The following is a 17570-nucleotide window of genomic DNA, read 5'->3' as shown; positions in this document are numbered from 1 at the left end:
CATTTTTAACCTAAACGGTAGCTGATATAGAATTTGCAGTCTTGAAATCTCAATAAATTGTAGAAGGTATGCTTAATGAGGAGTAACTTTATTTTGTTTTTAAATATCAGAGGATTTTCCATTTACATGTCCACCAATGATGCATTTCAACAGTATCGTGAAAAGGATATTACTTTATTATTACTAGATCTGTGTTGTTTACCGGTCATGACTGGACAGACTGCATCAAGATTAATTACATACATACATTTAAAAAAAATATTCACAAAATTAAGACATTTATACTTAATAGAAACAATATTTGTTTGTCCATTCACTTTGGTCACTATTAGAGAATTCATCAATGGAGTACAATGGGCGTTCTTTCAGGTCCTGTGCTACTCTCCTTCTGAATGTTCCTAGCAGCAGGGATTGCGCTTCTTGAGGCAGTGAGTTGAACATCTTTAGGGCAACCACTGGAAAGCTGTCTTGCGATCCCGTCAGTCGACACCTGGGTATTTCGATGCTCCTCTTTTTACGGGTATTGTGATTGTGTATATCTTGCCTCATGCTGAAGACTCCTTGGTTTTCTTTCATGCTGATGAGACATAAAAACACATACTGGCTGAAGACTGTCACAATTCCTAACTGCTTGAATATAGGCCTGCAATGCTCCTGTCTTTTGCTTGATGTGATAGACTGCATACACACACACACACACACACACACACACACACACACACACACACACACACAGGGGTGGGGGGTGGGGGGGGGGGAAGAGATAGGAGACCGCAAGTTAGGGGTGGGGATTGGTGTAGTGTTTCTTGTAGGAGCATGCAGGGACATGGTGGATACAGGGTAGGGCTGCCAGGTGCAGTCAGGAGGTTTGAGGGAGAGAGAGGCAAAAAAGGAAAGAAGTGCAGGAAAGGGCTAGTGGGTTTATTGTTGGAATAGAATGCTGAGTAGTGTTGGAGTGGGAGCAGGGAAAGGGATAGGTGGGTGAAAGACAGACTAGTGAACTTTGATGCCAAGGGGTTTGGGAATGCAGGATACATCATACTCCAGGAAGAGTTTCCACCAGTGCAATTCAGAAAAGCTGGTGATGGTAGAAAGGATCCTCCAGATGGTGCAGGGTGTGATGCAGTCATTGGAGTGAAAAATTTTTGTTGGGCAGCATGTTCAGCAACTGGGTGGTCCAGCTGTCTGTTAGCCACAGTTTTTTGGTGACTATTCATGCAGACAAACAGCTAGTTGGTTGTTATGCCCACGTAGAAAACAGCACAGTGGTTGCAGCTTAGTTTGTAGATCACATGATTGCTTCAACAGTAGCTCCACCATTGATGGGAAATGTGATGCTTGTCACCAGACTGGAATAGGTGGTGCTGGGAGGATGTATGGGACTTGTGTTGTAACATATTACAGATATTTGATCTGAATATAAAACTCTCTTCCCTAACCTAGATAGGGATGTATAGTTTATGTGGAACAAGATTTTCAACTACATGGAACTTACTTTTAGATCTAGTATTGTGGTTCAGAGTTTCAGTGTTCATTCTAAATTTACTCTTGTTATTAACTACAAATGCAATTGTGTAATGTATATCTTGGCATATAAGTGTAAGGGTCCCTAGATCCCTGCACAGGCTTCTGCACCCTGTTTGGTTATAACCTTTATGTAATATTCTTACTGCACAATTCTGTACAAGAAATACTTTTTTCATCCTTAGCTGCAAACAGCCCAGAAGATTACATCAAGTATGCTAACTGTCCTGTCTGCAGGTCACCACAATGAGACAGATTTATATGTGAAAAGCAGGCAAAATTCAGCATTTGTTTAACTCACACATGTGCATGTGTCAAGACAGTCTCAGGACCAGTTTGAGAACATTTTTTTCCTACAAGTGACTTACATTTGAGACATTTCACTTGCATTAGTTTTCACTATTAATTATGGTACACACTTTATACAAATCTTGTGCTTGTGTGCCTTAGTGCCCATCTCAGGTCGGTGCCCCAATAGGTCACTATTAACTGTGATATGTTCTGTAAAGAAATCTTGTAGTTGTGGCAGATCTGACACTACTCCCAGCATGGTGCTTGGTACCTTTGTCACTTGGACCTTAACTGGCCCTACTTAGTTTACTGACTATCTGAATATGAGCTACACTGAGCATGCGTCCACTGGTCTCCACAGTAAGTTTTCTACGGAATTCTGTAATATTAGTCTTTTGTATAAAAAGGAAAATTCACTCAAGAAAAATACAAAAGTATAAGACAGAACTGCTGACCAATACTTATCTTCAGCAGATGAAAATCATTGCTGCCAATAGGCACATATAGAAATACACACATCAAAAAAAGTTTTGCATTACCTCAGTTCTGAGAGTTCCAGAACTTGTGCAGAAAATTGGAATAGAGATCAACATAAACATCATTTCATCCCTTCTTATTGCTCATGGAATCACATATTGCATGTTGTACCACCATACAGAGAGATCTTCAGAGGTGGTCCTCCAGATTGCTGTACACACCGGTACCTCTAATACCCAGTAGCATGACCTCATGCATTGATGCATGCCTGTATTTGTCATGGCATACTATCCGCAAGTTCATCAAGGCACTGTTGGTCCAGATTGTCCCACTCCTCAACAACAATTTGGCGTAGATCCCTCAGAGTGGTTGGTGGGTCATTTTGTCCATAAACAGACCTTTTCAATCTGTTCATTAGGGTTCATGTCTGACCACTCCAGTCGAGTGATGTCATTATCCTGAAAGAAGTCATTCACAAGATGTGCACGAAGGAGGTGTGAATTTTCATCCATGAAGATGAATGCCTCACCAATACGTTGCCAATGTGGTTGCACTATTGGTCGGAGGGTGGCCTTCATGTATTATTAAGGTGTTACGGCGCCTTCCATGACCACCATGGCGTACATCAGTTCCATGTTATGCCATCCCAAAACAGCAGGGAACCTCCGTCTTGCTGCATTCGCTGGACAGTGTGTCTAAGGTGTTCAGCCTGACTGGGTTTCCTCCAAACATGTCTCTGACCATTGTCTGGTTGAAGGCCTATGCAACACTCTTTGGTGAAGAGAACATGAAGCCAATCCTGAGCGGTCCATTCAACATGTTGTTGGGCCAATCTGTATGATGCTGCAGGGTGACGGACTGCGCCAAGGATGTTGGGAGTGAAGTTGCACATCATGCAGCCTGTTGTGCATAGTTTGAGTCATAACACAACGTCCTGTGGCTGCAAAAAAGTATTATTCAACATGGTGGCATTGATGTCAGGCTTCTTCTGAGACAAAATCTGTAGGTAGCAGCCATCCACTGCAGCAGTAGCCCTTGGATGGCCTGAGCGAGGCATGTCATGGGCAGTTCCTGTCTCTCTGTATCTCCTCCATGTCTGAACAACATCGCTTTGGTTCACTCTGAGATGCTTGGACACTTTTCCCTTGATGAGAGCCCTTCCTAGCACGAAGTAACAATGCAGATATGATTGAACCATGGTACTGACTGCCTAGGCATGACTGAATTACAAACACAAGCCATGGAATGATTGTAGCTGATCGGCTGTCAGACCACCTCCATCTAATAGGCGTTGCTCATGCATGGTTGTTTTGGTCTTTGGCGGGTTTAGTGACATCTCTGAACAGTCAAAGACATTGCATCTGTGATAAAATATCCACAGTCAATGTCAATCTTCAGGAGTTCTGGGAACAGGGGTGATGCAAAACATTTTTTGATGTGTGTACGTGAGACTATACTAGCTTCTCATACTGATAGCTCCATCCTTGAGGATAAGAGAGGGGTAGTTTGGCGAAAGTTAAAAAGGAAAGGGAGATCACTAAGAGCCCAGGATGCGAGGACAAGGGTAGACCAAGTTGAAAGCTAGGGGCAGGGGATGGGGGTGGGGGTTGAAGGTCAGAGACAGTATGAAGTCAATGATGTGGATTGGTAACCACCAGTCCAGAGATAATCAAGACAATAGAGAAGCAAAATAAATTAAGAGATAAAAGAAAAACAAATTAAGTACTAGATAAGTACAGGAACAGAGCAATGGAAAACAAAAAGGGGAGAGAGAAGGATTAGGATGAGAATGTAAAAGTAAAAAAGAAAATAAAGGAAATGGTGTAACGTACTGGAGGAGGGAATGTGTTAAAGTCCAGGAGTGTTTTGGGATGCAAGGATATTTTGGAGGGCAAGTTTTGATCTACAGAGTTCAGGGAAACTGTTGATAGTATCAAGTGGAGGGATTCAAATAACCCATGTGTAACCCATGTGGTGTAGCAGAGCAATCTTGCTGTAGGGCACATCCAGTTACTCGGTACTGGAAGTTGGCATGGTGACGGTTCTTCTATGCACATTGATGCACTTAGCTAGTTTAGTGTTGATCATTCCTACATAAAACGCTGTATGGTAGTTACAAGTTAAATGGTGAACAAGAAGTAATAGTTTTACAAGCTGCTCTGCCTCTGTATTTGGGATTTGCCAGTGGTGGATCTGGAGTGGATGGTAGTGGGATAGTGCCTCGGGAAGGCTTTCAATGGGAGCAATTGCAAGGGTAGGAAATTTGGGTTAAGAATAATGGTTTGAGAATGTCATATGGCTTAACTGGCAATGATAGTAGTTTAAGAAAAAGTTCTGACAAACACAGTCACAATGGTTTATAAGACTTGACATCATCAGTCGAGGGAGTCATAGTGATCTCTACTATTTATTATACATTTTAATGGTGTTGTTCACAGTATGCTATAGTAATTTTATTATATTATATTGCAATCAAGACCATTAAAATTTATAACAATCACATCACTAGATTAAAAGGAAAGTTACATGTAACCCAGCTAATATGCACTTGTGTCAGGGAGGTACATGCTATATTGGAATAAAACTGTTCAAGATGTTGCCTGATGGTTTAAAACATATACTAAATATAAATGCATTTGAAAAATCTACCATACCACTGCTTCTATGCAGTAAATGAATACATGAAGCTTAATTTACGTAATTTGTAATGTTTAGGCTTACATACAATCTTTATTATTTATTTATGAACACTAGATTTAAGTCGTATTAAATTCTCGTCTTGCACACTGCACTGCACATGATCAACAAAATAAATAAATAACTAAATAAGTCTCACTTCCTTGAGATGAGATAAACTTGGCAAAAACATCACTCTACTTACAGTACAATAATGTAGGATCATCATATGCATGCAGTATTACTTTTGAAACTGCTGTGCAGAATTATTACAAGACTTATTTGAATTTAGAGGTTTCCTGTGAAGGTAAACCATTCATTACACCATTGTACTACACTAATATTTTGAGCACAGGCCTTAAAAGGGATGAAATTTTCATGATTCTACCTATCTCTGATAATTTGGCTGTTTATATAGCCTCCTGTTGATATCCATACAATGTTGCACACAGTAAAAATATTATGTTGAAAATTCACCCAAATGTACTATACTTGTGAAATTTGCAACACCTAGAAACAATGACTGAATGACTTCAATTCAGAGGACGTCCTACAGCAGTCCATCAGCATTAGTGATTAAGAAACATTAGACAAAGTGCCAGTATGCCTTACTGAAGTCGATGACTGGAATATCAATGTGCAAGATAGTTCAAATGCAAAGACTGATTAGTCTCAAGGATTAATGGGATGAGTTTGTCACAGTGTGATATTTCCTGCTGCTTTGACAGTGGTACATGTTTGGAGCCAGAAACCACAAGGTGGCGCATGCAGTGATGAGCTAGTACAGGGTCCTGCAGGGAGACAAGAGCATGGGATAGCCACCATCACATCTGCATATTTGCAACAGACTTTTTGCACTTTTAAGTTGGAGCTGTATCTGGATCCATGTGCATCAACACATATACCTCTAGATTCATCAGACATATGGAAAATTCCTGACATGCTCAACATTTTAGCCTTCTATCCAGCATCATTAGTATTAACTGAATCACTGACAAGAACTGGATGTTACAACCAATTGGTGATGGTTATACATATGAACCTTGGCCAACCAGAATATGGGCATTGCTATAAATTATTTTCAGTAGTGTTGCCCTTGTTGTTGAAGGCTGAAAAACTTTGCATCAAATGATGGCTCAAGTCTCATGTGCAGGGAAGGGTGCTTTAAACTTGTGAGACCAAATGTTTGTTTATTATTTCTCACAGATCCACGTCATTTCGTTCCAAATGTGATAAAATGTCAAAGAGAAAATGTAAATTTGATGATAGTTCACTAAATAAGTTACTTATGATTTGACAATCAACAACTGTATCAAATAATAGTACAAATTATACAAGAATGTGAATTTCCTGATATCAGCTGCAATGGATATGAATGTACTGGCCAATGCAAGTGTCATTAGCCAAGACAGGGCACATGGCAATAAAAATGATCTCAATTGCTTGTTGTAGTGTCACCCCCTGTGTTGGAATTAAATAATGTTGCGAGCTTAAAGTGAGAAGTTGGCTACATAATACTTCAATATAAGAGAGTGGACAGTGATAATGAATGTTTGGATTGGGTCAGGATAGCCGAAGTGGTTCAGGCAATGGCTGGCAATAAGCAGAAAATCTGACCCAGAACTGTGAGAAATAATCAACAAACATTCGGTCTGATAAGTTTAAAGCACCCTTCCCTGCAAAGTTTTTGAAGTGACAGTCCAGCACAAATATGTCACTACTGAGTAATACATCTGTATCCATTGTAGCTGAAGTCATGAATTTCACATACAGTGACTAATATGGAATAAATGTTAAAATGCATTAAGCAATAAGAAATGAACATGAAGCAAAAGTATAATTTATGCAGTGATGACACACCACAGCCTAGTTTCCAAGCATTGCAACACGTAGTGAGCAAAGGTGCACACCTACAGTGGTGCATCCTGTACCCAGCAATGAGGAAGTGCCCAGGGTTAGTAGGCCTATGCTACTCACTTGTTGCTGTTATCTGACTTTGAATTAGTGTGTGATTTGTTGTCCTGTAGTATCTCTGTGCACTCATAAAATGACAATAACCATCTCATTAGCCAAAACAGGTGATCCTCCACGTGTTGGCATTGAAAAAGTCTGTGCCTAAACTGCTCCATGTTGCTGCCTGCTTTGCACTATAGCCATAAAAAGTTGAGTACGTTACATTCTTGAAATTACATTTAAGTAATATAATGCTATTCACTGGATCCATTTTCATTATGATTCACTGGGCCAAAAAATAGTGAAACAGTACTGTCAACATCCGCATTATCGTATGCACTGCGATAGTGAAACCACAGACATATATAATTACAATGTGAACAGTGCAGCCCAGTTTATGTGACTACTTTAGAAGAATATACCAACAACATCACAAAATGCAAGAAATGGTGTTCATGAGACAGTGAACTATAAGTTATACAGCACAGGTATATTATGCAGTGGAAGAGTGGGAGTCAACTATGAGTGATTGTGAGGGGGTGCAAACAGCCTATGTGTTTCCATTAGGCACTGTGAAGTGTAGCAAAACAGTTATTTTTAATCTTCAACTATTAATTTCCAAGCTAAAGCAATGGGGATGACCATTCTAATGATTCAAGACAAAAAGTGAGAGTGGTCTGAACCATTTGATTTAACTGTTTTACGTGTAATGACAAAAGTAATACAATAATCAGCTTAACATTAATGTACAAGATTCCATAATGCCAGTAGAAGCTTGGGAAGCTGACTCTGTATGTCGTGAACAGGGCAATGGAGAGGAGAGTGTGATGCAAGAGATGCACACTTGGAGGAAAGACAGACACACAGCCTCAGTGGTGGGCAGCTGATAAAGAAGGATGTACCAGAAGCATGTCAAGGGACCACACAGATTATGCAATATTTCTTCATATGTGCAACCTGCAAATGCTGATGGATGCTCTTAGCCTTCAGATTCAATTCATGTACTCAGATTTATTTAAAGTGTTTTTTTTAATCTCTGAATAATGTGATTAGAAACAGAACTGGGCGTTGAAGTCTCTGTGTCCCTCCTGATGAAGTAAGTCTGCTTACACCATATGCTTTTTCCTGCATTGTTTCATTTCTCTGTAACTGTGTCTTCACTGTATAGTCACAGTATACTGTGCTCAGTGCATGTCTAAAATTCTTCTTATGCTGTTAAGGTGTGGAGTGAAATACACAATGGCAGATGTACTGTTCTGATTACTTTAAAGTCAAGAGAAAGTAAACTTAGAGAGAGTAACTGGTGTCAGCAAGATTAAGATTACATTCTCTATACAGGGTGATATTTTCCACCGTGTACAAACTCTAGGGATTGATTGATGAGAGGGTACAGAACAAAAAAGGTCTAATGAACTTATGTCCAGAAATGCATGATTTCCATGCAAGAGACCATTTATTCAGTCATACTTTATTACAGAGACTGCAGTCTAATACGCACTGCACCATGCAGGCACAGTTATGGTATGCACAGTTTCCTCCTCGAGGGTGGTGCTGTTCCTCATACGTCATGCCCTAGCACCCTCTCCTGCCATTTTGTGTCCATTTCACTTCCTTGCTGACTCACCTTATAGTGTATGTGATACAGCATCGTAAACAATTCTTCCATATTCGAATCGAGACTTTGTTGACATGCTGTTTGAAGTGTTGGCAGAAGAGCCAACACCGTGTTGCTAGAGGAGGCCGAAATGCACGCTTTAAGCTCACGCAGGCTGGCGTGAGGTCTGGAACATTACAAGGAATTGAGAACTCAGAAAAACGGACGCAGTTGCTGTAATACTTAACTTTAATCCATAATTGTAGAACATCGCTCTTGATGATACATTTATATAATCTCAATATAACTGGTAATGGCGCCTTGCTAGGTCGTAGCAAATGACGTAGCTGAAGGCTATGCTAACTATCGTCTCGGCAAATGAGAGCGTATTTGTCAGTGAACCTTTCCTAGCAAAGTCGGCTGTACAACTGGGGCGAGTGCTAGAACGTCTCTCTAGACCTGCCGTGTGGCGGCGCTCGGTCTGCAATCACTGACAGTGGCGACACGCGCGTCCGACGTATACTTACGGACCGCGGCCGATTTAAAGGCTACCACCTAGCAAGTGTGGTGTCTGGCGGTGACACCACAGTGTTCACTCACGGAAAGGCAAATGACGATGGGTGGCAGGCAGCAAGTTTGCGTCAGTAGACGTATCCCCTCCAACAACAAGCACACGATTCAATGTCTGCAACAGTGTTTCGCCATTTGTCTGAGACAGGGTTGTTTCAGGCCGCAGGAAATCATGACGGATGTGCCCGAAGTATTTGGACACCAGACTTGGAGGAAAGTGTGATGAACACTGTGGAAGGCGACCGCCGTGTCACCACTAGGCAGGTGGCCCGCCAGTACGGGCTAAGCCAGACAAACCTGTTCAACATTCTCCATGACAATCATTACTACCCATACCACTTTCAGTGTGTGCAGAGCTGACTAGCAACAGACTTTCCACATCAGGAGCGGTTTTGTCACTGGCTTCTTCACGAGGCAACCACGATTCCAGGATTTGTGTCATCCATCTTATTCACAGATGAGGCTGCCTTCATGCGGAGTGGTATCTTCAACTTTCATAACAGTCGTCTGTGGGATAGTCTGCAGAGTCCCCATAGTGAGGTAACAGCAAATCACCAGCATCGGTGCAGCCGGAATGTGTGGGCTGGGATAACTGGCGACCGTATTTTAGGACCAGTATTCTTCCACGTTGCCCAATAGACCGGAGCTATCGGCGTTTCTTGCAGATGACTTTACCTCCCCTGCTGGAAGATGTGCCATTGATCATCAGAAGAGTTATGTGGGTGCCAAATGATGGTGCTCCATCTCACTTTGCCGTTAACGTGTCAATCGTGTCTTCCCTGGTCGACGGATCGGACGAGGGGGTCCAGTTGCTTGGCTTGCTCTTTGACTGGGTCTCGACGAGTCCGATTTGTAGTTATGGGGCCAGCTCAAAAGTATCGTGTATGTAGACCTTATTCAAATTTGGAGGCACTGGTACTGCGTATTCATGCTGCCTTTGACACTGTTCAGATGCTATAGAATACCAAAAGGAAAAGACATGTTGTGGTGTCACCGCCAGACAGCACACTTGCTAGGAGGTAGCCTTTAAATCGGCCGCGGTCCGGTAGTATACGTCGGACCCGCGTGTCGCTACTGTCAGTAATTGCAGACCGAGCGCCGCCACACGGTAGGTCTAGTCTAGAGACTCCCTAGCACTCGCCCCAGTTGTACAGCAGACTTTGCTAGCTATGGTTCACTGTCTACATACGCTCTCATTTGACGAGACGACAGTTTAGCATAGCCTTCAGCTACGTCATTTGCTACTAAATAGCAAGGCGCCATATTCAGTTACTATTCTGAACAGATAGTATTGTGACTCGTGTACCGTCAAGAGTGACGTTCATCATTAATGGATTAAAGTTAAGTATGAAACTAATTACGTCCGCTTTCTGAATTCTCGTCATGTTCCAGACCTCACGTCAGTATAGTTCTTCCCTCTTCACGCCACCCTGTGTGACCTAAAACGCGTGCATTTCGGCCTCCTCTAGTAACACGGTGTTGGCTCTTCAGCCAACACGACACATGTCACTGTTGTTTTCAAATGACCTGTATCTGTACAATGTTTTGCCACAGCTGATATGTCTGGCTGTAGTAAGCCTGTGTCTCTTCGGTGTTCCACATACCTCTCATTAACGGTGCGTGTTGTCTGACCTATGTATGACATATCACAGTTCCCGAAAGGAATCTGATAAATACCCGCCTTTCGAAGCAGTAAACCATCCTTCACAAAGCCGAGTAAGGCTGCAGTCTTCTTAGGAGACTGGAAAATCACATTAACACGTATTTCGAGAATACATCTTCGAAGAAAGAGCACCGACATCAAGAAAAAATGCTTTTGATGTGAAGGTATTGCTTTCTTCTTCGAGATCACGTGTTTGCATTCTAGAATTTGTTGCTGGAAATATCCATTCGCTTAAAAATGCTTTTGAGGTGTGTGGACTCTTCTTGCAAATTATCATTACCAGGTATACAGTGCTAAGGATTAGGCCAGCGCTCACCTGCAGCTGCAGCAGCAGGCGGTAGCCGGGCGGCCCCAGCAGCTGGCCCTGCCCCCGGCCGCAGATCACCAGCGGCAGCATCGCCAGCACCTGCAGCAGCGACCGGATCACCAGCAGCTCCATGGGGTCGATGGTGCGCAGCGCCTTCACCGCCGCCGAGCTCAGCGTGAAGCACGCGCCGGACATGAAGGCCAGCAAGATGCCGCACCAGTTCGTCTTCTGTGGCCGGTCCTGGTCCACAAAAACACAACAACACGTAACCAAAACCATTCAGATCTGTGCAAAACAGGTGCTTATTCATTCATTTGTCTCACTGCCTGTTCTACTTCATTGCAATGCATGTCGGTTGTCTATAACCATAAGTCTTTTGTGTGGGCGACTCTGGTGGTTGGAAGTGCAGTGCGAAATTAACACAGCACATAACGTTACATACAGTATGATTCAGTTGCCCCTGTCTATGAGTTCTGTGCAACCTGTGACACCTTAAAATACCACGAGCAAGATTTTCGTACTCTGTCGTTCGCTATGTCCACAATATTAGTGCTACAAAACAAAACAGAAAACAAAAAATGAACAGGACCTCTTTGCGGGAAATTTAGTGTACTACAATCTGTACTAGGATAGGTTTTCGCTAGGGGCAATGGTTTTCGAGTTATCCAAGGAAAACACATTTGAAGATCACTTTTGTACGTTTCTCTTGAATAATTCCTAAGCTTCGGCCCCTGCAATAAAGGTATTCCAGTACAAAATTCAGCTACATTACATTACTTGCAGAAAGATGCTGTTCATTTTTCCTGTAGGACTAAAAGTTTTCGTGTAGCGAGGGAGAGAATATCAAAATCTTCCTCGAAGAATTTGAAGGTGTTGCGGGTTGCATAAAACCCATACCTAGGACAGCTGAAGCACTCTTGTATTATACACTCATCAAAAAATGTTTTGTATCACTTCGGTTGCGAGAGTTCCGGAACCTGTACAGAAAATTGGAAAAGAGATCTACATAAACATCATTTCCGCTCTTTTTAATTGCTCATGAAAACCACACATTGCATGTTGTACCACCACCCAGCGAGACCTTCAGAGGTGGTGGTCCAGATTGCTGTACACACCGGTACCTCTAATACCCAGTAGTACGTCCTCTTTCATTGATGTATGCCTGTTTTCATCGTCGCATACTATGCACAAGTTCATCAAGGCACTGTTGGTACAGATTGTCCCACTCCTCAAACGGCGATTCGGCGTAGATCCCTCAGATAATTGGTGGGTCACGTCGTCAATCTATCCCAGGCATGTTCGATAAGGTTCATGCCTGGAGAACGTGGTGGCCACTCTAGTCGAGCGATGTCGTTATGCTGAACGAAGCCATTGACAAGATGTGCACGAAAGGGGTGCGAATTGTCGTCCAAGAAGACGAATGCCTCGCCAATATGCTGCCGATATGGTTGCACTATCGGTCGGAGGATGGCATTCACGTACCGTACAGCCGTTACGGTGCCTTCCATGACCGCCAGGGGCGTACGTCGACCCCAACGTAACGCCACCCCAAAACATCAGGAAACCTCCATCTTGCTGCACTCACTGGACAGCGTGTCTAAGGCGTTCAGCCTGACTGGGTTGCCTCCTAACACGTTTACGACGGTTGTCTGCTTGAAGGCATATGCGACACTCACCGGTGAACAGAACGTGAGGCCAATCCTGATCGGTCCATTTGGGTGCTCTGCACGGTGTCGTGGTTGCAAAGATGGACCTCGCCATCAACGTCGGGAGTGAAGTTGCGCATCATGCGGCGTATTGCGCACAGTTCGAGTCATAACACGACGTCCTGTGGCTGCACGAAAAGCATTATTTAACATGATGGCGTTGCTGTCAGCGTTCCTCCGAGCCATAATCCGTAGGTAGCGGTCATGCACTGCAGTAGTAGCCCTCGGGCGGCCTGAGCGAGGCATGCCATCGACAGTTCCTGTCTCTCTGTATCTCCTCCATGTCAGAACAACACCGCTTTGGTTTCCTTCGAGATGCCTTGACACTTCCCTTGTTGAGAGCCCTTCCCGGCACAAAGTGTCAATGCGGACGCGATCGAACCGCGGTATTGACCGTTGAGGCATGGTTGAACTACAAACACGAGCCGTGTACCTCCTTCCTGGTGGAATGACTGGAACTGATCGGCTTTCGGATCCGTTCCGTCTAATAGGCGTTGCTGATGCATGGTTGTTTACGTCTTTGGCGGGTTTAGTGACATCCCTGAACAATCAATGGGACTGTGTCTGTGATGCATTATCCACACTCAACGTCTATTTTCAAGAGTTCTGCGAACCAGGGTGATGCAAAACTTTTTTTGACGTGTGTACTTGACTGTTTTGCATTACTGTATAACATAATTCCAGTTCCTTTCACGGTGTGCATGGCTTTGTCACAAGTTGTAATCAAAGTAGTTACATGTTTGTGTACATCGCCATGTAATATCTCTGACACTGCATTACTGATTTTGTAGTAGTTTGTATCATTAACTATCATTTGAGTGCATTGTATGAGACAGAAGAATGTGTAAGCACAATGTTATACGAAATATTATGTACTGGATATCTTTGTTTATCTACACGGTCTGGCTAAGAGTCGTGCTGAATGAAATAATTGGAACCATGTGTAAAGAGCAAGCAAAATCTTTGTTAGGTAGAGTTAGTGTTGTGGGTGAGTAGACGCTAATGAACGTAGATGAATTACAGCTATTTAATATACGAAGTGCACTGTTGTACGTACTGAGTTATTATTTACGATGAAAATGCATCGATATGGTTGTGTGAATCGGAAAAGTAGAGCTCTTAGTGCGCCAAGCGTTGTTTAAAATTGTATTGAGCGTAACTATTCGTACGTACGACAACGGAGCGCACGATATCCAAATACGAGTAAATAAGACAACTTGTTGAAAATGCAAAGCGAGACCCCCTTTGTTTCCATCAAAATGCAAAATATTCAAAATGTTATTCCGCATTTACAGGATGTACTCTATTTAGCCGAAAGCCCAAAAGACTTTAACCAGTAGAAAGAACCCGAATAATCGTTGTGGCCATGGGTTCTAAGTGCCTGTATGGTCTTAATTAGGAAGATACTGTGAACTGCACATGAAATTGAAATCACTTGTTTTTGTCCAAGTGTCTTTACAAACTGTTTAAACCCATCGAGTGAAGTTCCTTTTGTTTTCTTTGAAATGATGAACACAGATAACATAACGTAATAATCATATCGTTCTCGCGTCATTTTTCTATACGTATTTTGAGGTACTAATTTATCAAGTCGTTGCCAGACGGTTATGTCATCTTATGGTGATTACCTGCATTTTTGTATTCAAAATACGCCAATATCAACTGTGTCAATGGCGTGTAACAACTTCATGAAAAGCTCGCTACAGCTGCACGCTCTTTTTCGTCCTGTATAGTAGTGATTCTCGGAGTTTAGATATACACCGGCGGCAAAAGATCGCGGCACCAAAAAAAAAAAAAAAAAAAAAAAAAAAAAAAAAAAAAAAAAAAAAAAAAAAAAAAATATGTTGAGTAATGGAATTTCCTGGTACATTTTTCTAGGTGACATATTTAAGTGTTTAACATTGAAAGATCACAGGTTAATGTAAACGCGAGATGAGCCATTGCAAATGTGAAATTCATTAATTACCAGTGTAATTACCAGAACGTTGAATGTAAGCATGCACACATGGATGCACTGTGCTGTACAGGAGCCGGGTGTCAGTTTATGGAATGGAGTTCCATGCCTATTGCTCTTGTTTGGTCAATACAGGGACGGTTAATGCCGTCTGCGGATGACGCCGCAGTTGATGACCGATGATGTCCAACATGTGCTCGACTGGAGACAGGTCTGGTGATCGAGCAGGCCAAGGCAAAATGTCGACGGTCTATAGAGCATGTTGGGTTACTACAGCGGTATGTGGGCATTACCCAGTTGAAAAACACTGCCTGGAATGCTGTTCATGAATGCCAGCACAACAGGTCGAATCACCAGACTGATATACAGTTTGTAGTCAGGGTGGGTGGGATGACCACGATAGTGCTCCTGCTGTCATATGAAATCGCACCCCAGACCATAAATCCTGGTGTAGGTTCACTGTCTAGCACACAACAGACTGGCTGCAGGTCCTCAACTCGCCTCCTCCTAACCAACACACGGCCATCACTGGCACCGAGGTAGGACAACTTTCATCAGAATTCAGAACAGACCTTGTAACACCGTAGCTCTAATGCTCTACTGATTTATTTTGCCTTTTGTTTCATTTAATGTTATCTCGTTGAGTTTCTGTAAATGTTGTTTGACTGAATCGATAACACAAAATTGTATACTCCTTTCTTTGTAAAAAACTTTGATGTCATGATTTCATTCTATGCAATGTAGTGTATCTATCATTTTAATTCTTTGTCTCATTTGAAAACTTACTGTACATAACTGTAATTTTGTTTAAATAGTTTTCTTTGTAGAAATGTCAATATGTGCAAATGTTCAGTTTTAATTAATATGTTTGGCTGTTGTTATGTAATTGTTGATCCTCACTTAGGGTCCTTAGTTATTTTGTATGTAAAAGGTGTTGTGGTTCCCCTCGGGAACGGAAGCATGCAGCGCGCGCAAATTGTGGTTGGCCTAGGTAGAAAAGGTGGAATTAAGAGTCAGTCGGGGACGAGCTACCAAACTATCAACTGCTCATGTAAAAGTTGTGTATTGTGCTGGTTCCGAGAGAGAGGCTTTTCCTGACGCTTTCTAATGCCTCGGATGGATGGATAAAGAGCTGGAACTATTCTGGAATTGGTATCTATCATCGCCACCAATAAATGACAGAGTCCAGCAATTCTACCTGCAAATCCACCTCCCAACATGCAATCGCCACCACATTGCTCAATCACTGTAATGGAACAGTATAGTAATATACAGTGAAGGATCAGCTCATCGGATGTTATGGTGTACCTAAATATTGGGTAAAATTTGACTGAACTTTTGTACCTACCGTGATTTATCCTCACTTACATATCCACTTAGCGTCCCTCCCACGCTAAAGTGTTTATCGGGTGTCCTTTATTGAAAGCATATTAAAATTAATATGGCAATAGAGAGTGCTAAGATTAATAATGTTTGTTGAAAGGATCTAGCAAATATCTCAATTTTGTGTTTCACTGCAGTAAAAGTTCAGAACTGCAACTGTTGAGAGTTATATGTTCATCCTTGCTAAGTGTTTCACTGATGTAAAAGTGTGTTTAGTTTGCTCTGCTACAGTGGTCAAGATTAAGGGCCCCCCTCCATTGAAAGTAGTTCAAAGGCACAAAGTTACTTAATTATAGAAAGTTTCAATTACTCTTGCTATTCGAGTCAAATTCTGTACAATATTGGGTTCCTCTTGTGTATTAAAAGTGCATATTAATGTTGTAACAAGATCCATAGTTTGTCTATTGTGGTCATGCTACATAACGATTAACTATGAAAACAGTAACTTATTTATTCAAAAGACAGTGAGAAGTAAGCTGTTAGTGAATTTCATTTAATTTTCATTCTAAATAAAAAGGTGTTTAGTAGTGAGAGACTTAATCTATGCACAATACCTAATTTTGCTGTACACCATATCTATATAAGAGTGGAGAAACTTCAGGATAAGGAAATCAGGCACAAGTACATAAAAGTGATCTCAGAAAGGTACCAGTTAGTTGAATGTAGTAAATTACAGTCATTGGAAAAGGAATGGACAAGGTACAGGGACACAGTATTAGAAGTGGCTAAAGAATGTCTTGGAACAGTAGTGTGTAAAAGTAGGATGAAGCAAACAGCTTGGTGGAATGACACAGTCAAGGCAGCCTGTAAAAGGAAAAAGAAGGCGGATCAAAAATGGCTACATACTAGAACTCAGGTAGACAGAGAAAGTTATGTTGAAGAAACAAACAAAGCCAAACAGATAATTGCGGCATCCAAGAAGAAATCTTGGGAAGACTTTGGAAACAGGTTGGAGACTATGGGTCAGGCTGCTGGAAAACCATTCTGGAGTGTAATTAGCAGTCTTCGAAAGGGAGGTAAGAAGGAAATGACAAGTATTTTGGACAGGTCAGGAAAACTGCTGGTGAATCCTTTGGATGCCTTGGGCAGATAGAGGGAATATTTTGAAGAGTTGCTCAATGCAGGTGAAAATACGATCAGTAATGTTTCAGATTTCGAGGTAGAATGGGATAGGAATGACGATGGAAATAGGATCACATTTGAGGAAGTGGAGAAAATGGTCAATAGATTGCAGTGCAATAAAGCAGCTGGGGTGGATGAAATTAAGTGGGAACTCATCAAATACAGTGGAATGTCAGGTCTTAAATGGCTACACAGGATAATTGAAATGGCCTGGGAGTCGGGACAAGTTCCATCAGACTGGACAAAAGCAGTACTCACACCAATCTTTAAACATGGAAACAGAAAAGATTGTAACAACTACAGAGGTATCTCTTTAATCAGCGTTGTGGGTAAAATCTTCTCAGGTATTG

General features: G+C 42.0%; 1 protein-coding gene across 1 annotated transcript in view; it reads right to left on the bottom strand.

Moving 5' to 3' along the window:
- LOC124790459 (solute carrier family 35 member G1-like) overlaps positions 1-17570 on the bottom strand; it is a 47169-nt gene that overhangs the window by 18221 nt on the left and 11378 nt on the right. The window contains exon 2 of the mRNA XM_047257786.1: positions 11065-11295. Within this exon, the coding sequence (XP_047113742.1) occupies positions 11065-11295 (231 nt within the window). The remainder of the gene's footprint in view (positions 1-11064; positions 11296-17570) is intronic.

This window comes from Schistocerca piceifrons, chromosome 1, assembly GCF_021461385.2.
Source record: "Schistocerca piceifrons isolate TAMUIC-IGC-003096 chromosome 1, iqSchPice1.1, whole genome shotgun sequence".
Lineage (NCBI taxonomy): Eukaryota > Metazoa > Arthropoda > Insecta > Orthoptera > Acrididae > Schistocerca > Schistocerca piceifrons.
Note: the sequence above shows the minus strand (reverse complement) of the source record. Positions and strands in the feature narration are given on the sequence as shown.